The sequence below is a fragment of the Gallus gallus genome, chromosome 6 (assembly GCF_016699485.2).
Source record: "Gallus gallus isolate bGalGal1 chromosome 6, bGalGal1.mat.broiler.GRCg7b, whole genome shotgun sequence".
NCBI lineage: Eukaryota > Metazoa > Chordata > Aves > Galliformes > Phasianidae > Gallus > Gallus gallus.
In genome coordinates this window covers 7,259,135-7,279,691 of record NC_052537.1, presented here as the reverse complement: position 1 = coordinate 7,279,691, position 20,557 = coordinate 7,259,135, and the positions used below count along the sequence as shown (strand labels likewise).

The following is a 20,557-nucleotide window of genomic DNA, read 5'->3' as shown; positions in this document are numbered from 1 at the left end:
ACAGCAGGTACACAGAAGCAGGTATACAAGTATGTATGTATGTATGTACCAATTCTTCCAATTCTGGCACTTAAACCACCAACACTTCTCTGAGAGAAGTGTTGTGGCTGTGCCACTCAGAAAACTTAGCACTATGGGCAGCTAACATGCACTTGTGAATCTTGTAAATTATACAGACTGTTATGGCAAACATGCTGTGATAGGTAATTGTTCCTCTCACGCATCTGGCTTCTGTTCCTATTCATTACATATGTTGGAATTACAGTCTAAACCAACAAGAGCACAGACTTCGCCAAGCACACAAAAATTGTGATTCTAAAATTCAACTCGGTGAAAGTGGTATGATGGACTTCATGGAGTTTGGCTCTCAGACAAAGAAATAGAAACCACCTTCAGCAGCTTCCAACTGGAACACTCCCACCCACATCCTAACTGCAGATTCAAAATAAAATGAGAAAAGAGAAAAAAGCCAAGCACTGTGGAAACAATGAGTATATCTACAGACAGTCTAATGATCTTTTTGCTCCGAATTATAACATTTGATAACTAACTTGCTTATAGTATTTCTTCATTCTGTGATACCTGCCTATCCAGTGTTTGTTTTCTTCTTTTTTAGTAGTCATTTTAAACAACTGCATTCTGCACTTTGGCAAAGAGCGAAATAAAACTGACAAGTTGAACCAACCTAACATTCATTTAATTGCCCAAATTGTTTTTACTTACCTTTTGTTTCAAAGGACAAGCTAATTTAGTAAAATCCACAAATTTAATGTAAAAGTGTGATTTAGATGACTGGGAGCAAAAAAAGCCAGTGAGTAAATTAGAGGGATTTTTCTAAGTACTTGAGAAACCTTCACTTGGTGACACTAATTAGAGTGAGTTTATTACGTTTTAAGAAGAGCAAGATGTTTTAGCTGTGAAGTTCATGGCATGAAAGTTAAAAAGAGACATCAACAACACGAACATGCAAAATAAAAAAAATGCTTTGTACATTAAATCATTTACAAAATAAAAACATTAAACATACAGTTACAATGTAAAAAATGCAATGGAAGGCATGATGTAAGTGACACAAAGGAAAACAGCTGAGTTTTCTGACAAATCAAGAGAATACCCTTCTTCTGACTTAGGAAATGCAAATGTGAGCTAAAAGAAAGCATGTCAGCATAGCAGAGCACTGTGCCATCTCCCATGGAATATGAAGATGTGTTGCTTTAACAACTCTTCTTGCTATTGCTGAGCCTGCTTGCTACCAGTACTTGCTTTCTTTGACATCCAGTATTTGACTATTAGACTCCTCCCATCTTATGTGCAAAGCAAGGAATTACCATTACAGCTACAGAAAAATCACTCTGCTTACTGGTATTACCCACAGCGAGGGCAGCTTAATGTAAAGCAGTTATCAAGCCCTCTGCCACCTTTGGCTGAACCTTGTGAACAAATGGACGGTTTTTCCCCAAGACTTTTAGGTAAGCAGACTAAGAACCAACATCATTGAACAGCATGATGCAGTGCTGAGAGAACAACTTGTAAAATGACACATTACAAATTTCTGAGTCAACAGGTAAGATAAAGTCTTCCAATTTCAGGATTAGGTAGGGAGTAGTAATAGCAGAGAAACGGAAAAATCCTGCATTTCTAGAGTCTGAGGCAGATACCATGTGCTGCATTAGAGTCATCGCGCCCAAAATGTCACATGCAGAAAACATCAAAACTGAAAATATTACAGTGCTGTCGACTGAGATGGAAAGCGTTTCTCAAGCTCCTCCACAACACAGCTCAAGTTGCCGTTCTGCTGGTTGTGCTCAGCTGCAGCCTCGGGAGTTGGCAGCTCTGGCGTTGCAACTGGTTTGAGCTTAGAGATGTGCTTGGGCAGAACGTGGTTTTTGTCTATTTGGCTGTACATATTGGCCACGGACTTTTCAATCGCTGCTAAATTCTGAATGTTTTTAAGAATACCTTTCAGCTCCCTACGGGGAGGTGGCTCTGGCACTGCGGCCGGTGGTGGTACAGCTGGCTGTTTGGCAGGGGATTTTGAATGCTTTGCAGGGGAAAGGTGTTGGGTGCTAGGAAGAGATGAAGAAGAAGGAACAGAAGCGAGGGGCAGAGTTGGAGGATGGGGTGGCAAAAGAGGAGGGGATGGAGGTGGAGGAGGCAGTAGAGGAGGAGGGGGTGGGGGAGTTTTAGGTGGGTCTGGAATGTTTTCTGTAATTTCTCCTTTGGTCTGAGGAGCTAGAAAACTTTGGCAAATGGGTTTCTTTATCCTAAAAGACGGAGGAGTTGGCTTGCGAGTTGGTGGAGGAGAAAGTTCTTCAGGATAGTCATGGTGAGTGATGATTACAGAGGGGACCGCAGAGGGCTCCGGCTCAACTACTTCACAAGGTGTTGGAGAGGACAGAGGAGAAGAGCGAAGGCAAGGAGAAGCAAACACACTTTTAGGAGACTGCTCTAGCGTGTTATCTCTTTCTTGCAAACAGATGCTGTGCGTTGGTGAACGGGTGGATTTGACATCAGGAGATTTCACTTGCTTCATTTCCTGCAAAGCCTGCTGCTCAAATTGTCTTGCCTTCTCTTTTACAGTTAACGTGGGGCCACTTATTTTTTGAAATAGTGGACTGCTAATATCAACTCTGCTATGCTGATTTTCAGTTCCTTCATTCTCTGCTTTGAGTCTTTCCTGTTGCCACTGAACAGGGTCCATGATAACCGGCCTGCTCAGAGAACCAGGCGCGTGCCTCTTAGTAACGTGAGCTGGTACTGTCCATGCACGGTGACTGCCTCCCAAAGAGGCATCTCTCAAGACTAATTGCATAGGAGAAAGAGTATCTAGGGCATCGCTTCTTTTCCGCAGTAACCCAGCAGCAGCAGGACTTTGAGTGACACCTTCCACATACAGTGGGTTTTGAGTAGTTAGTGGGTTCTCGTCAGATAAGAAAGTAATGTTACTTGAAGATTTGGGGAGGTTATTGTTCAATGATCCATTGATATTAGATTGCTTGTGAGCCTCAATAGCACGGGAAGCAAAGCTGCTTATAACTCTCTGCCGATCTCCTTCTTCTAAGACTGACTTTTTTCCCCTGCTTTGTTGGAAATGGTAGAGAAGAAAAAGACTTGAAAGAAAAGAAGATAATCACATGTAAGGAAACATGCATGGACACAGATTTTTATGAGAGAGAAAAAAAGAACTTATTATATGAATCACAGCCATAACATTACTTTGAGCAACTACAACTATCCAACAGAAAAAAAAAAACAAAACACTAGACTACTGGGCAAGACATTTACTTTCACATCGTCACTAGGGAGGAAGGACTTGCAGAGAAGGAGACATTAAAACAATTTTCTGTCTACTCAGCAAGTTCAGAAATTGTTGACCTCTTCTACAAAACCTTAGATTTTGCAAGTATCAACGTCAGTTCTGCACCCTGTCTCTACAGTGATTCAAATCATCAACACAACCTAGTATTTCTATGCAGTTGCTCTATGAGCGTATTTGTTTCCATCACTGATATGGCAGTGGCACCGTGTCATACAGCACACAGCCAACACAGAATATTCACAGGAATTTTTAAGGTAAGCCTGTTCTATGATAACTGTGTGTCAAACCTCTGCTAGTGTAAAAAAGGGTGTATGATTAAGCAGTCTGTAAATGTGCCTGTGTTATCTTTTAAAGAGTGCCTATAGGTCACTCATTGAATTAGAACTGTTCTCCAAACCACCATGAGCCTGAAACCATGGCCACAGGAGAAGTTGGAAGTGCCCCCAGGCTCACCTGAAGCTCAGAGCGGTAAGGTGTAAGCCAACAGGAGCTGAAGCCAGTCAGAACATACACATGCTGCACTCCTGACCGTTCTTTTGAGACTGATCTTTAAAGACTCGTCAGGGCAAGCATTCAGTCTTGTTTTTACAAAGCATGTGTTGATGCAGAGGTATCCGTATTTGTATGAATTTCATCTCTGCACCGTGGTAATCCATGTGAAAAACTCTTGTAGTTTGATTACATTTCATTTCTAGTCCAAAAGTACAACGCCTCACTGTTCTCTGGAATTTATCCAGCACCTCGGAGTGCCTCTTTAACCTACCTTCCTCAAATACTTCCAATACCACAAGCTTCTGAGCAAGTTTTAAGATGAGCAGTATACCAACATCAGCGTCCTCAGTTTGCCTGCTAGAAAAGAGTGCCCTCAGAGTCCTGCTGTAAGTAATGCTTACCTGGGGCTAAAAATAAACTTACTTCCCCTCAATCTGTGAAAAATTTGAGATATTGGCCAGCTCCAGATATAGTTAAAAATGAAACCCTTGTACTGTCTAACAGATGATTCCCCTTGTCCAAGTGACTCAAAATGCATTTCCATTGCTGCCACATAAAGATTAATTGTAACCAAACGGATCCCTGTCTAGCACAGGGAAATAAGAAAACAGTCTTAAAAAAGAGACCTACTCAATAAGCATTCCGGGAAATTTTGCCTGCAGGACAGGCAATGAGGAGAATATGATAATGTAAGGAGACATCGTGGCAGAGTGGGGTGTAAAGATGACCGTACCGCTTTTGTAGAACCTGTTTGCAACTTCAATACTTTTGCCATTAGGTAAGGTGCTTTGCTGTTACTCCATGTGTTCAATGCCACAGTGAAAACCTTCACCTTTTCTTAAGCAACTGTGGCTAAAGTATATCATGAGAATAATGATCACACGCACACACACAAAAAAAAGCAATTCAAAATGCCACTGAAACTGTTTTTTAAGGACTCTGAGCAGTCTCAACAGAATTGGAGTTAAAAGGTCCCACATTTACAAAGATCTGAGTCCTATTCTGTTAACCTCTGAAAAGAAGGAGTAATAGAAAAGTTACAACACTTCCCATTTCTGCATGAATGTTGGAAGAAGAGGTTATTATTAAACCTCTTAGTCAGATTGTCCCATTAGGTAGATATCTGAGGGAAGGGCTCACTTCTCCCATTCAGTGCAAATGAACAGCACCCAGCAAAGCATAGAGTTATACTAGTGCACAGCATAAACTCCTCCCCAAGCACCACAATTCTCCAAAAATCATTACGCCTTTGGACAGAATATAATCATATACTGTAGATAACTGTTTGAGTGCATAGCTGGATGAAAAATAATTGATTTCACACTAATAATAAACTAATTCTTCATTCTCAAACAGCGTATGGTGAGATTGGTCAAGCATCCTCTACCTATTTAGAGATGAGTGAAATAAACGATTCTGAACTTGAAGGAAGCCCTCCAGTAGAAAGCTCATGCAAGGTGACGTAACCTTTATGCTACTGGAACGGATTATTTCAAAAGCTTGTCAGCTCCTTCCTTGCTTCACCTGAGTTCTCTCACAGATGAGATTATCCCGAAATCACCTTCTGTCTATGTACAGGTATTTTCATCATTGAAAACATCAGCTCACCAGTATGCATATCTCCGTAAATTGAAAGACGAGCACACACCTTGCAAGGAATTACAAATAGCAGACTAAAAGATTTTGCTTGCATCCAATTGTAACATCTTAAGTCCATGAACTGAGAGCATATATTTGTGCACGCACTCAGGACTTTATTTCTTTAAGCTAGTGGGACTATTTGGCTTTAGAAATAATACCGTTCAAGTTCAGCAATCATATTTCACCTCTACTTCCTACAGAAGGATGAAGTGTCACACAGGTATTGGAACTTCACAGTAAATGTCTTTCCTGTACTTGATCAATGGACAAATAAAAAATGAGTTTCGGACTGCAAGGTTTCATGGGAAGTAAGGAAAGGAAAACTAGCATTTCTAGTAGCTATGAATATTAAGACAATGAAATGAGCTTACTTACTGATGCCTATGTGTCCAGACAGAGGAAAACAAAAATTATGAGACAAGGCAGATTTAAAACTAACGAGCTTGGTTCCATTTCATTTGCTATAAACACCAAATTAAGAAAACAAGACACAAGGCACTGCTGCAGATGACGGATGACTCTCAAGACAGCTAAAGACAAGACATATTTTACTAAAATTCACATAAAAAGTTAATAAAAGATACTTCCTAAGAAATTATTTCCTAGGTTATACCAGTGCCTTGAAATCAAATAATTGGCAGCAAAAAAAAGAAAAGATGATTTGTACTTGTTTTTATCGTATTATTGAATTCTTTAAACTCCTAAGAGTTTTCATTTAGTTTTAAAAGATTTTTATCAGTAAGTGTTCGATCAGTTCCTTAACATAATGGATAATAGCTGTGTACAAAGCCATCAGGGAGAAGGTATTCCAAATACACAATCTTACTTCCGTGCTATGAAAACTATTCCTAAGTCTCAAAATCAATATTGCAAATCTATAAATTGACACCTAAACCTTTCAGCACTAAAACATACAAAATCTTGGCAGGTAAAATACCCCAGCACGATGAGGCTTGATTTGGGTTTAGCAGAAGGCATTAATTGGAGTACAAAACAATGATTCAACCACTGGACATCCGATCCCCGCTGATTATCAGCATTTTACCTCTGCCATTAGAATCAGCAGAAGTCATTCGTTAGTTTCAGCAACAATTTAGTAAACAGAAAAGAAACAGGAATTCTATCCAGCGTTTCACAGCATATGTAAGTGTACAGATGTGATCCTATTTGGTTCACAACCATAAGCGCTCACATTCAGAGATGTGATTATGTGCTCCCTCTTTGCCCAAGCCACAACATCTCACAGAGGCAAAAGGTGTAAGGAGGGAATCCAGCATTTATCAGATGCCATCCTTGCTTCTAATATAGTTACCATCTCCATGTATAAAAGCTCAAGCTCAGGAAAAAAAAAGAAAAAGAAAAAGGAAAAGAAAAGCTCATTTCAATCTGAGAGACTGCTTTCAGATGGCTAAGAGTTAAAGCAGCAGTTATATACCTTGTCACACCTCCCTAACATTTAATCAAATCAATCACAGCATCTTTGTCATTTCAACACTTGGAGCTAAACAAATTATGATGGAAAATGCAGAAGTTGGCAGTCCTCACTTACACCAGTAGCTCTGTCTCTCTGCCTCCAAACATTACTGCTATGTTCTTCAGTGTTATTTGTTTTTAAAACATAAACACGGATGAATAAGAGTGGCGAGGTTATCAGCAACACTCCCTTGCTATAATACAAATATTAATTGTCTCTTCTCTGCTGTAATGTTCCCATACCGAAAGTTAAATTGCTGTTGGAGTCCATAAACTTCAGAATTACAGAAGCACGAGAAGATAGGCATCTCTGCAATATTACTGTATTACGAGCATGTAATAGGTAAAAGATGCATCCACTGAACTGCCAGTGGTTCCTCTACATTGATAGTTCCTTTATATTTAATTTTCAAATGGTTTAGATTAAAAAAAAAGCGAGAAAATAAAGCAATGCTTTACCAAACAGGATATTTTATACTGCACCAAATGAGGGTTTTGGAGCAGCAGTTTTACTCGACGTGCTTACTCAGTAGCTTTGGAAAAGGTTGGCGTGAGTTTCTATAAAGAAGCCATCCTGGCTCAGCCTGACAGCAACGGCTGCTGCTCTCAAAAAAACCCATCTGGCTACGCCTCAATTCTTGCCAAATTAATACCTGTTAGGTATTCCCCTGTGTACTAAGAGAAATCCTCGCTAGCAGGTTGATTTTTTTCTAAATCTCCTTACAGAGTCCTATCCATTTTCAAGATGCGTGAGAACCCCAAGCAGCTGGAGAAATATCCCTTCACAAAGGCAAGATTTCTCCAAGTGTTATCTCTGTGAAGGTAATCATGGCTTCAGTCACTACCATGTTGATGTATGGCAAGGAGTACTTACATGGTGCTGTCACCAAGCTCTTCGTAGAGGTTATTGGCAGCAGTGCTTGCTGGTTTGCCTGCCGGTAGGGCCATCTGGATTCTTGCAGTCTTAGCACACTCAGCCTGTCGCCTTTGGTAAGCCGTGTAGGGATGGAGAAATAGACCGGTTAGAAGCACTCAGAAACGTAACAGAAGCTGAGAATTCTTCTAGATATATCTAGAAAATGAAACCCATGCTTTCTCATTTGCGCTCCAGTCTGGTGTGCTTGTATGAGGAATACTACACAGGGAAATCCTTTTTCTGTCCTCTGTGGGAAACAGGCTATATCGTGGATGACAGTATTATTTAATGTGTTAGCATGCATTAATGAAACACATTGTGTAGCCATACAAAGAGCACTAAAACACCTCGCCACATGTGACGATCAGGACCAAACCGGAGCGTAGGAAGCGAGTCTCACTGAATTCCAGTCACCCTTCTCAAAAACTAACATCGGTTAAGTTGTCAGAATTCCTATTCGAACTATTAGAAACAAAGCAGAAAATAAATACTTACTCTTTGAATCTGTTTTGTTATGCAAGAAAAAAGATGAAGAGATAAAATGGAAGGTTAAATTAATTCTGTTTGCAAGCAATTGTCCTAAACAGTGAAACTAATAGGAGTGATAAACTAGATGCTACTTAATTATTCCACACATAAAATTAGAGAATTAATGACATGTTTAAAGAATCATAATTTCCAGAGCTGAACAGTGTTTAGCTGCTATTTGCAATACTCTTGGAGCAATTCTGCAGTCAGCATAAATGTGAATTACAGCGGGGAAAATTGCTTTGGGCTTACAGAAAACAAGTCCCTGCCATGCACACAGACAGAAAAGATGGGAAAAGAGGATACTGTGGTATTTCCTTAGCAGGTAGACTACTGGGGATGAGTTTTTCTAACTCTTTCTCACTTTCACATGTGACAGAAAATGCATTCGGTAGGGAAGGAGTATTCTTTTTAGTTTCTATTTAGAAGGAAGTGTTTTTTTGTACATGACATAAATGATGTGCCTACCTTCTGGTGGTACACTGGATAGTGCATTTCAAAGGCACTATTTAACACCAAGGAATAATGAGTTTCTGGCTTGTTTACACAAGCCATAAATGTAGGCACTGAGCCACAATTTGACAGCAATAATTTTCCACATAGGAGGTAACTCATGTAATTTAACTAGTATTTTTACAAGATTTAGAAAGTAAAATGAATTCACTGTATGTCAACATGATCATTGGTCTGGAAAGCACTGAAAAATGGACCTATTGCACATAGAAAGTTTTAACGGTGAGAAAATCTTATCATTTCCATCGCATGTGCTGTGAGTATGACAGTTACATTCTATCCCACTATAATTTCCACACTCAGTGGCAGAGCAGAGCATCTACTTTGCCAGACTGTTATCAGGAAAAATACCAAAGTGCCTTTCAAAAAGGAGAAAAAGGCTGTAATGACCATATGCTTTAGGCTAGCTTTTGGAATTTACTAGCACTAAAATGCCTTTATATTTTTCTTTGGTCCTCTTCAGTGATACATTTGCCATAAAAGTATACTGCACTTACGTTGGTCTGCTATAAATCCAATTCCAAATCATACTTCTAGACAATTAAAATGTGATTTTTTCATGAAATGAAGTTAGGAAGATTACTTAAAGCTCCTCAACAACCAGCGTTGAGGAAAAATATTGCTATTAGCTCTCTTAAGAAAACAGGCAACTTGGATAATAAAATCAGTAATAACAAAATCACTGAACTGCTTCAGCAGTATTTCACTGGAAGCAGATTTTACATATGAGTTTGGTAGATGTAAAGCAGTTCTGAGATATAGTGCCATCCCATGGAGGGGAGGGAAGGGAAGGGGAGAGGAAAGAGGAAAATAAAGAGGAAAGGAGAGGAAAAAGGAGAGGATGGGAGAGGAGAGGAAAAACGAGAAGATAGGAGAAAAAAGAAGAGGAGGGGAAAAAGAAGAGGAGAGGACAGGAGAGGAAAAAGAAGAGGAGAGGAGAGGTCCTTTACCTATTTTAAAATGGAGAGAGAAGGACATGGTGGTATGGACTGATGTATGCAAAAGCTTAATGCAGCTAATCACTGAAGATGTACCAAATTATTAATGTTCTGATTTTGTAATGATTGATCATCCTTTGCTTTGAGCATGCATGTGGAATAAGAAACACTTTATGAGAAACTAAATAATTTTTAATGGACCTGAAGTTGTCCATTTCACATGAACTTGTTAGTGAACTCAGTCCCTTAATTAGCTTATTAGCTCAATTACTTAAAACTCTATGTCTATGAAAGACGAATGGAAATATCAAGCAGGTTCTTTCTGGTTATGTTGATTTGGATAGTGCAAAAGTGGCATAAAATCAATTCTTCATTAAAGGTTTGCAATTAAGAAGCACACAGCTTGGGAAAAAAAAAAACATGAATATTTAAGGATTTAAATAATAAAACAGTTAAGTCCTCCTCTTCTTATGCCTGAGCTACACAATCTGACATTGGATTCCCTTACTGAGCCAGCACTCTTTGTCTGGCATGGAATCCAGGTCTGAATCTACGCTTCCATTTCAAACGCCTGGCTTTTGGTTTTGTGTTTCATGATGCCTTCCAAAACAGTTACTGACCACAACTTCAGAAATATAGTAAGACATTTCCTGTGCCTTTTTCTTTCATGCAAACCTTCACCAAGCCTTAACCAACTACGCTGACGTGAGGGATGTCGAGTATATTTTCCTGTATGTAGACTGGTAATAAAGGAAACCTTGCAAAGCACTGCAGCTAAGAAATGGAGCATCCTTACTACAACTTTGTCATCACGAAAAGGAGTAAGAGTACTTACTGTCTGTAGCTGACCATGACTATTAAAATAGCTGGCATACAGCACAGGATGATAATGACGGCCAGGGCCAGTAATGCACCTTCTGTGTAGCCCACAGCTTGCGCCTGCTTCTTGACATTTGCTACCACGTCCGGGGTGCGGATCTCCAGGATGCGTCCCCCCTGTCCCAGGTACGGCTGAAACTCTTTATTGATATCCAGCAGTTTGCCATCGAGGAACCTTCAGTGCCAAAACAGAAAACTATGATAGCCAAGGTCATTAACTGTGTTTGAAGTACTGCGTAGCTGGGCTAATAACTCTGCTCTGATAAGGCACACACCTCTTCTTTATGTGCTTAAGAATCTTTGTAATTCCCCATAATCTCTTTGTCAGCGATAACTCCAATGTATTTTAAGCCAGAACACAGCTTAAACACTGAAAAAGAGAGGTGAGCTGAAGCTTATTCTCATTTCTAGGGGCAAAAAGTTCTTCATGCTCTAGAATAGCATAGTAAAGTTTGCTCTGTGCTTTTTTCTTTAATGCTCTGTTGCAGAGGATTAACTAACCCTCATGCACACATCCCTCAAGACTCAAGTTCAACTTGATGCTAATCTAAAGGCAGCTAATTTTGAAAGAACTTCCCTCAGTTTCTTAGGGCAATTTTTTTTTTTTTTTTTTGGTGGGAGATCCATCCGTTTTGTTCCCTTTTGACCTTCCTTGCAGCATTGAAGTGATAGGGAAAAATAGACTAAAATTAAAAAAAATATAAAAACACACTAGGATTAATAATTCCCCGCTCATGCTCAGCTGCAACAATTCTGAGCCATCTTCTTGTATCTGCTCTGCTCAGTTGAGCTCCATGTCTCTACTGTTTTCTTAAATCACAGCGCTGATGCTCTGTAACGAATTACTTGAAAGACTTTCTGACTCTCCTTAAGGACGGCAGGAGGACACAAAGGGACAATGATGAGATCAGCTCATCTCCAGTGGGAACGAACGCGAGAGTTGCTGAATGATGTGTCCTTTCAAAATCTTGCACAGTGTGGAGGTTTTCCACTGGCTTTGAGCTATTCTAGTTTAGAGCAACCTCCCAGTTAGGTTAGTTTTTAGGTGGAACCTGTAGGAACGCTCCTGGCAGGTGCACACTGGAAGAAGAGAAGAACATTTCACAAAGTCATCTGTGTTTGTTTTGTTAAAGTCAAACTGGAGGTCACAGAAGATGACAGACTGTGAGATGGCTGAAAACTGATTCCCTCTTGTTGTTTATTTATTTATTTATTTTTAGTTTTTTAATAAGATGGAGCTCAGCTCTTCTGGAGTTTCGCCCTTCTTCTGAGAGGAAAAGCACAAACTGCATGTAATAAATGGTCGTTTAAACAGCACAGGTAACCTGAACACTGCTAGATATCACAACAATCTTGACTAAGATTAGTAAATACAGGAACAAAATGATATTCATACAGCTATCAGTACAGCCGATATTAAGTAGCCCTACAAGGCACAAAGATTAGGGATTAGCTCAGAAATTAGCTACCCAGGAGCTCTTGTCACTGCCTGTAAACTACAGCAATGTTCATCTTCTGTTTAACTTCAGATTCAGTGCACCACCTAAGAAAGGAGCTTGAAGAGCATAGTTATCAAGGCTAGCAAAGTCCGTGAAAGAGCAAATGTGGTGGAAGAAGTTGACTGTCTGATCTGGTAATTGGCAGTTTCAAGAGAGATCATGAAGATCTTAAGAAAGCTATTTCATTTCCAGTCTAATTGAAAATATTCTATTGGGTGACTATTTTTTTGGAAACCCTCCTCCCCCCCCCCAAAAAAAACCCAACAACAACAAAAAAACCGAAACAGTACCTTTGCTAACAAGGTTTGTTTTGGGAGTTATTTACAGCAGGCTGTAATTTCCAAAAGTAAAATAAACATTCTTGAATCACTTTGGAAGTGAGGGTTGACTGTTTCATAACCTGCCAAGTAGTTTCCTTAAAGTCCAGCCATAAATTTCATAGAGAGGGGCCCCCACCAGGATGAAGATGATCCAGCTGGCTCTGAGCTATAGCACAACTCTGAGTACATTTTATCATGCCAGGCTCAAAGAGGAGCCGTAGCTACTCACACACCTGCAATCCTACAGAAACAAACCAAAAGGCATCCTGAAGAACAGTTTCTCTTTCTATTACCATGCTCTTCTAATATTCAGAACTAATGCCGTGGCTTCCTCCACAAAGTATTTTTTGGGTAACGGAGCAAAAATCTTTTTTCACATCCCGAAGTTCTGCAATGATAGTTTGCAAAAGGTGTACAAAAAGAGCTCTAATTCTTTTGCTGTACACTAGATGTCAGTGGTGCATGCTACAAGCCCTTGTTGGCCAAACACAGCATTCAGCTAGGACAGCATTAAATCTCTGCAAGGTTTTAACAGCCTCTCTTAAAAATTCTGTTAGCATTTTCTTGACAAACCCTATTTTACCAGGTTCGTAACTCAACAGTGCACATTAACGCCATCATGAAGCATGACACACAGTGCAAAAGGATTCAGACAGGGTAAGCGCTTTATTTCTAATGGTGGACGTTTTCCACTTAATGTATGCAGGAAAAATTTTCTGAATTCCACTTTTTTATGCTCTAATAAATCAAACACCCTTTCATAAGAAAGAAAAGGAAAAAAAAAAAAAGGAGGCTGATCATTGCAGTCTGCAGTATTATCTAAGTGGCTTCAAAGTCTGTTAGGGGTTTGACAAAGAAGGAGACAATATCCAAGTGTAGTTACTATTCAGACATTTTTCAGCCTAACAAGACAGATTCCTGGTTAATAAAGATGTCAGGGAATCAGCTGTAGAACTCCTAAGGTAAAGGATGAATCTCTCACTGTTTATCAGTCTTAAAAAGTACAGGACAGGGGAAAATTAGCAGAGAGACAGAGATTTTCCCGGGCTAGCAATTAGGAACACAGGGCAGCTGTTACATTGACAACTTCTCAACTATGCAACCTGACTATACAATCTCCCTCCCATCACACCCCGTTGTTTTGATTGAAGCTTACACTGATTAATCTGTTTTCTGCTACGATCCTGAGCAGACTCCTGGCTGGCAGAAGGATGATTGTGGTTCCCAGCAATCCATCCCCCGTAGCCCTGCTTTATGCCCTGTGATCTCTCAAGCGATATAAACTCCAGGGAAGATAGTCACAGAAGGAATTTCTTTTTAGATGTGGATGAATACTTGAGCTGAGTGAAATCTCTACAGGTTCACCCATTTGATAGCAAAAACTTGTTAACTTCAGATTCCATGCTACAGAACTTGTGCTTCATTTCTCTACTTTTAGTAAGCTGACACTTTATCACCTCTACCCTAAAGCCTGGAAAGCATTCCCCAGGGCTTTGCTAATTTACATATTTAAAAGCTTTTGAAGAGCAGGGAGAGAATGAGAAAGAAAAAAAAAAAAGCTGAGCATGCAGGCACATGGTGCATTCTAATGGGATTGCTTCTAAGTCGATCATATCCCATGCATTTTCAAACCAGGTGAATGCATAACCTTCCGTTCACACTTGAAAATCTGCTTTCCAACTATCTTAACTCTTTCTCTGTGTACCTTCTGTGGATGCACGAACATCCCTAAAAGGACTTTTCTACTTTTTCAATGGGCACCAAGATGAAGGAGGAGACGTTTTCTGCAAGAGGAAAATATTCTCCCCGTGGACTTGAACAAACTCCATGCATAAACACCAGCGGATCCACAGAGTGCTTTCCAAAGATGTTAAGAATTCACAGGACTTCCAACTATCACCATGGTCACAGATGTTACATATAGAACTTGGGCAGCACCACGCTATTTATTTTTGAGCTCGTATATTTCTATTTGGTTCCCACTGCAGCCGTGCTCCCAACTAGTTAAGGCTGGAAGAACCTTGATCCCCCAGAAGGGGAGAAGTAACAAGTAGGACAAATTGCTCCCAAGACCGAAAAAGACTGTGTGACTGAGATGCTGGGAGGCTGGAGAAAGTCCAGAGAAAACTGTAAGTGATTAAAAAACGTAAAATGTGTTTCAGAGTGCGGAACACAAGGAACTCGTCAAGAAAAAATTAAGAGGATGATGTGATCATAAGCTTTGGTTTTGGTAGAATGAGAAATTAAAAGCACCAACTGGGCGCTTCAATCCAGCACTCTCAGTTGTAATAAAATTCAGTGGTTGAATCCAGACAAATTTTTAGAAAAGGCAAAAAAGCTGTAGTTTTGGACAGTAAAAATAATTACCTCTGCAATAACGCCACAAAGGTCGTAGCTGATTGGATTTTCTTGAGCAGTTCCTTTGCTGAAAGATGTGCTCAAAACAGAATTAATTCTGGGAATTCCTATGGTTGTTATTATACCAGGTCAGACTGATCACAGTCATCTTTTCCAACCTATAAACTCTGAATATATGCAGAGCTTTAGTGTGCTATAATTCATCTGTACTAAATTAAGAGCTCGAGAGAACAAGCCCCTTTTCAATCACAGTCCACTGGGATCGCTCACAGCCATTTGCTTTATAGGCTGCTGACTGAGGTACTGCTTTATGCCATCATTGAGCAGTCTGGTCTAGCTTTCCCTGAGATAAAAAGCAAACACAAAAGTGCAAAAGAAACAAAAAGAGTCAGCTTTAGAGGAAGACTTTGATTAGTGTTTTCCTTGTATTGATTCACACGCAGAACGCTCAAACAAACACACAGTTACTGGGGTTGTTCAGTTCATGGCAATGGATCTCAAGCTGTATGCACTGCAGAAGTAGGCACTGTACATTGGTTTCTTCAGAGGATTCTCTGTTCCTGCTGTGTCAAATCACCTACTAACAGAGACAGACCAACAGCCTTCAAAACAGTCCCTAGAAGCATGAAAATAATGACAAACAATATACTTACTTAAAAAGTTCATTCCTCATTATGGCTCTATTTGTTTGTGGGTCAATGGCGTAGACCATGAGGTCAGACTTGGTATAATCCTCTTCGGAGTATCCATCCCCAAACCTCCGTGCGCCAATGGATTCCACCACGACGGTTGCACCAGGAATCTGATCTTGGACGTAGCGTTCCAGAATCCTAAAGGGGACATGAAGGAGATACTACTAGACAACAAACACTGAGTTGGATGGTAACTTGTAGAGCATTAAAAAAAAAACAAAACTCCACACCAACATAACCTCTTGAATGCTAAACTCTTGGGAAACACTTAGCGGTGTTAGGAGAGGTCAAAAGAAACAGTGTCCTTAAGTCCACCACTTTGTATTTATGACATCAGTTGAGTTTTAAATGGCTCACGGGAAACACCATCTATATTTCACCCCAAAAAACACCACCCTGTCATCTTTTTATTAAGCCATATGATTTCAGGGCTCTTCAGTTCCAGCCTCACACAGGGTGCATACAATAAACTGTCACACCCAAAAACAACAATTTCAGCCACTTTCTGTGGGATATTTCATCCGGTCCTCTAACACAGCACAACACATCAGGTGCCAAAATATCCGCTACTCTGGAAGGCACGAACAAGTTTTATAGCTGTAAGAAAGTTGGAACACTGGGTTGACAGGTTTACTACAGAAAAGAATATAATATACTGCAAAAGTTTAGCAAGCAGAAGAAAGATAAGTTGGCAGAATTTGGAGACAGCTATGCCCCACATCACAAGGACATAACAACAACAAACCAAAACAAATATGTCCCTTTTCCAAAGAGGAGGTTTAATTACAATCTGCCAGAGTGCTGAAAGGTACACTGCAGATATGTATAACAGTATGACAATACAAAAGAGCACTACAATGCTGAGGACATAAAACCTATTGGATGTCTGCAGAATGTCCCTCCAAACAAAGAAATCAGATGCGGTCATGCTGAATTGTCTATGGCGCATCTGCAGAAGCAAAATGTCAGTGGTGCAAGGACATCACTGAGCACCTGACAAGTTTCTGCACAAACAGCAAGCACACCTGAGCCCGAGGTGTGGGATTTTATAGGGAAGCTGTGCTTGTAACTCACTGCTGATCTAACGAGCAATTTTAGAAAGGACAGTATCTTACTGTAGTTAAAACATATGTGTTATTTCCTTCCAACTTGTCTGATCTCCTACTCCGATGGGGCCCGTGAAACCTGCTGAGCTCCTGCAGCAGACTGCTTCTGTGTACCTGCACCACCGCTAATCCAACTAGGAGAAGATGCAATGGTTTAACAGCTCAGCTGTACACGCTTCAAATTCTGTATGCAGCAAGCAGAACTGCTGCTCCCATCAAGACCGGCTGGGGCAGACAGGAGAGATGGTGAGGAGCCAAACTGCGGCAAGAATGGATGGAGACAGGAGGAGAATGGAAAGCTGTTCAGACAGTGATATCAGGAGAGCTTTATCCACAGCTGTTGGGCACAGACAGAATTAATCCCAAAGGAAATGGGAAAATCACCCTTGCATGCTGACCTGCTGATGTGGGGAGGTTTACAAACTGGGGCTGAGAAGGGCAGCCCACAGGGAGATACATAAACAAGGGCATAAAATCAAATATCATCAATGCTGGATACAAGGGAAAACAATAGGCAGAAATAAATAAGAGAAGCTGGGAGTCTCTTCATTCCATCGTAACTATGAGTTATTAAGGAAGTGCAGTGTTTTCTGGGCTAATTCATGTGATAGAAATACTACATCAAAATGCAATAGCTTATTTAGGATGCAAGAGCAAGGCAATGAGAGGGAGAACAGTGCCTGATGCACCCAAGATACATGCTCTAGGGTGCACAAGAAGACCAATCTCATACAAAAACCGACAACAGTATCATAGAATCGCCAAGGTTGGAAAATACCTCCAAGGTCATCCAGTCCAACCACCCACCTATCACCAATATATCCCACTATCCCATGTCCCTCAGTACAACATATACATGTTTCTTGAACCCCTCCAGGGACAGGAACTCCTTCACCTCCCTGAGCAGCCCATTCCAGCGCCTGACCACTCTCTCAGAGAAGAGAGTGGTTGCCTAACGTCCAACCCGAATCTCCCCCGGCGCAATGTGAAGCCATTCCCTCTAGAAGCCGCTTGTTGTTTTACACAGAATCTTTTGCAGTGGCTGAGGTTACTTTACCGACTTTGCACAACCACTGATGCACGTTCATCCACCCCCTTACTCTGCTCTTCACCTGAAAACTGAGCACGCCGTTAAGACAGAAGCATTTCCCCAAGATTTTGAAAGACACAGATCTGTCAGACGCAGGTCCTCTTCTCTCTCCATGATGAATACACGCTGTTAATGCAGAGCCATTTTCGTAGTGAAAACAGAAGCAGCAAGAAGCAGACAGGCTGGCACACTGCTGTCTGACCAGTGCCCTGCTGCACACCTGCAGTTCGCAGATACGGCAAACTCTTCCCCATCTCCGCCTCTGGCACACGTGTAACTGGCAGCCAGGGCACTAACCTGTCACAGCCACCTGAATAACAACAACTCTGCCAGGTAAATCTTGACAGAACAAATCCCTAAACATTAGGTGAGTACAGGGGATTAAAGAAATCATAAGCTGTCTTTAGAGTGGTGTTTTGCACACGCATTCACAAAGAACAAGTCCATAAAACGTCTGCTTCCCTCATTAGTATACAATCCTCTTTTGCTACTGCAGGGGAGTTTGCTATTGCTTCCTTGCACACAGCTATTATTTGCCCAACACAAAACAGCCTGTGAGGTTGGATGGGTCACTTCTGGCAGAAGTCAGTAATAAAATTCCCTCTCAGAAATTCCTGGCATGGCTTCTGCTGAAATTCATTGCCACTGAGAATAGCTTTTAATAATTCAAATTGGAGAACAAAGAACACACTACTATCAGACTTAGGCATGTGGCAGCTGTTGGCTTTAACTGGCATCACAAGACACAGCACAGAGTGGCGGAGCATCAGTAAGATTTCATCTGAAACACGCAAACTGCATGTTTAGGCTGAGATATATAAAAAAGGCACTGAGGACTGAAAAGCAGCAATTAAAGACTGCACTTAAAGACAGGGCAATACCCAGTGAAGTTTTTCTATAAGTCATTCAACCTGGTGGCCAGCTCCATCTAGTACTTGTCAGAAGGCCGATTACAACAGCATGTGCAATTCTACTGTATTTATTAGTTGAAGTGTGATTAAAATTCACCTCTTCCTTGTTAACGCAATGAGAATTGCAATCGCCTCTCCACAGTGGCGTGCATGAGTGGTAGAAGCAAAAATTAAGTGGCAATGATGCCTTCCTACTTCTCTAACTCCATTAAGCTCTGCAGATATACTGCAATGAAAGTAAGTTCCCCCCTGTTCATCTTCATTACTACTGCCATCCAAATTCCCATCAGCAACGCCTATGGACTGAAAGGAAGGACAAGAGGATTTTCACTGTCACTGAGGAGGACACAATATGGCCTTATATATTCACAGGACTCAAACATGGTCCACCACAGGTCTGCTGGTTTCTCATGCAGCATTCTGCTTCTTGGAACGCTACTGAAACCAGGAGAGCTGACCCCGAAGCCTGGGAGGCAGCAGCTCCAGGCAGCAGCCAGCACTGCGCGTGGTGGGGGTGAGGCTGCTGCAGCCCATCCCAGGCGGAGAAGACCCTCGCTGAGCACAGGGCTGCACCCCAGCATGGATCCAGCACACCAGCCATATCCTGGCATGGGAGAGATCCTGACACAAGCCCTGCTGCTGAAAAAGATGCGAAGAACAGGCAAACATAAGGCTCTCTTGAAAGTTTCCTTGGAAACCACTGTGAAATTGCACATGAATCAGCTAATCTACCTGAAAACATGGGATATGGAATCAGCCACACAAGAGCCCTGTGGCAACAGGAGCTCTATAAAACTCACAGTCCTTGCTCGAGACTTGGTAAGTCAGCATCCAGCTTTAAAGACCTTCATTGTTGTCACTGGCAAAGAAGATGACAATGGGGCCTGAAAGCACTGTGACATTCCAGACATCCCTGAGCTGAACTGCTCGGCTGTACACGTACACTCAGAAGCTGTTCACCAACTGAAGAAACAACTCAGTCTGAAGGATGTTTTAGACTCTTGCCATTACCTCAATTTAATGCGTGCACAATTTCCTCAGCAGAAAATTCCATGGGAAAAAAAAAAAAAAAAAATTCCGTTCTCTGGCAACGATAGCCTGCTGTGTTTATTTAGTTTCTGGAGCAGACAGAAATTATTTAAGAAATGAAATAAGAATTCTATTTCCTTCAGGACTCTGACATAGCATGCACTGTGGACTCCGAGCTCTAAGCACTGACGACCATATAAACTGCGTAACCTCTGACTGACAATTCTGGCTCCACACAATTTCTCAGCAACACAAATCTAAACTCTTGGTATTTGAAAGTGTAAGTAAATTTGGCAAGAAAGCAGAGCACAAAGCAGTCAGCTTATGCTGTTATGCAAAATAGAAAAGCTGGAAATGAGGTTTATCTTGAGCCTGAGAATGCTCCTTCTTTGCAAAAATCTTTTGACCAAGATTATTTCTACTATTCTATCAGACATAATACAAATTAGATACAAAGCATGTACCTAGGCAGGAAGGAGCACCACTGAGCCAATTTACTCTGCATGTAACAACATTAAATTATTTAGAGAACAACCAAGAGATAATGTCTTTATACCTAGTTATCTTAATCCTATAAAAGCACGCTGGGTTATTGATCAACATAAAGGAAATCTGCTTTCTTACATATTACTTCAGTTTTTTTTTTTTTCCTTCTGTGCTCATCATGCATAATCCTGCCCTCCAAAAACCCTACACTCCAGCGTTTTGTTTCAGTATCACTTTCCCCAGTTGCAGAAGGATCGTCATGCTATACTCACCCAAACAGTACAACAGACATCCTCACTCCAACCCCAAGGACCTATCTTCACATCCCAGCATAAAAGACTTTTTACTGCCACAGCAAGCAATTTCA

The 20,557-nt window shown here is 40.9% G+C and overlaps 1 protein-coding gene across 8 annotated transcripts in view; it reads right to left on the bottom strand.

Moving 5' to 3' along the window:
* Positions 1 to 20,557, bottom strand: part of PCDH15 (protocadherin related 15) — a 990,968-nt gene that overhangs the window by 14,488 nt on the left and 955,923 nt on the right. For 5 of the 8 annotated variants that reach the window (XM_046942815.1, XM_046942814.1, XM_046942813.1 and 2 more), the window contains 3 exons: positions 15,530 to 15,706; positions 10,656 to 10,874; positions 7,800 to 7,910 (listed from right to left, as the gene is read on the bottom strand). In XM_046942815.1, the coding sequence (XP_046798771.1) occupies positions 7,800 to 7,910; positions 10,656 to 10,874; positions 15,530 to 15,706 (507 nt within the window). Of the gene's footprint in view, positions 1 to 857; positions 3,111 to 7,799; positions 7,911 to 8,336; positions 8,346 to 10,655; positions 10,875 to 15,529; positions 15,707 to 20,557 lie in introns of those variants that run through there. The other 3 variants (XM_040702340.2, XM_040702341.2, XM_046942812.1) reach the window with 2 other exon arrangements.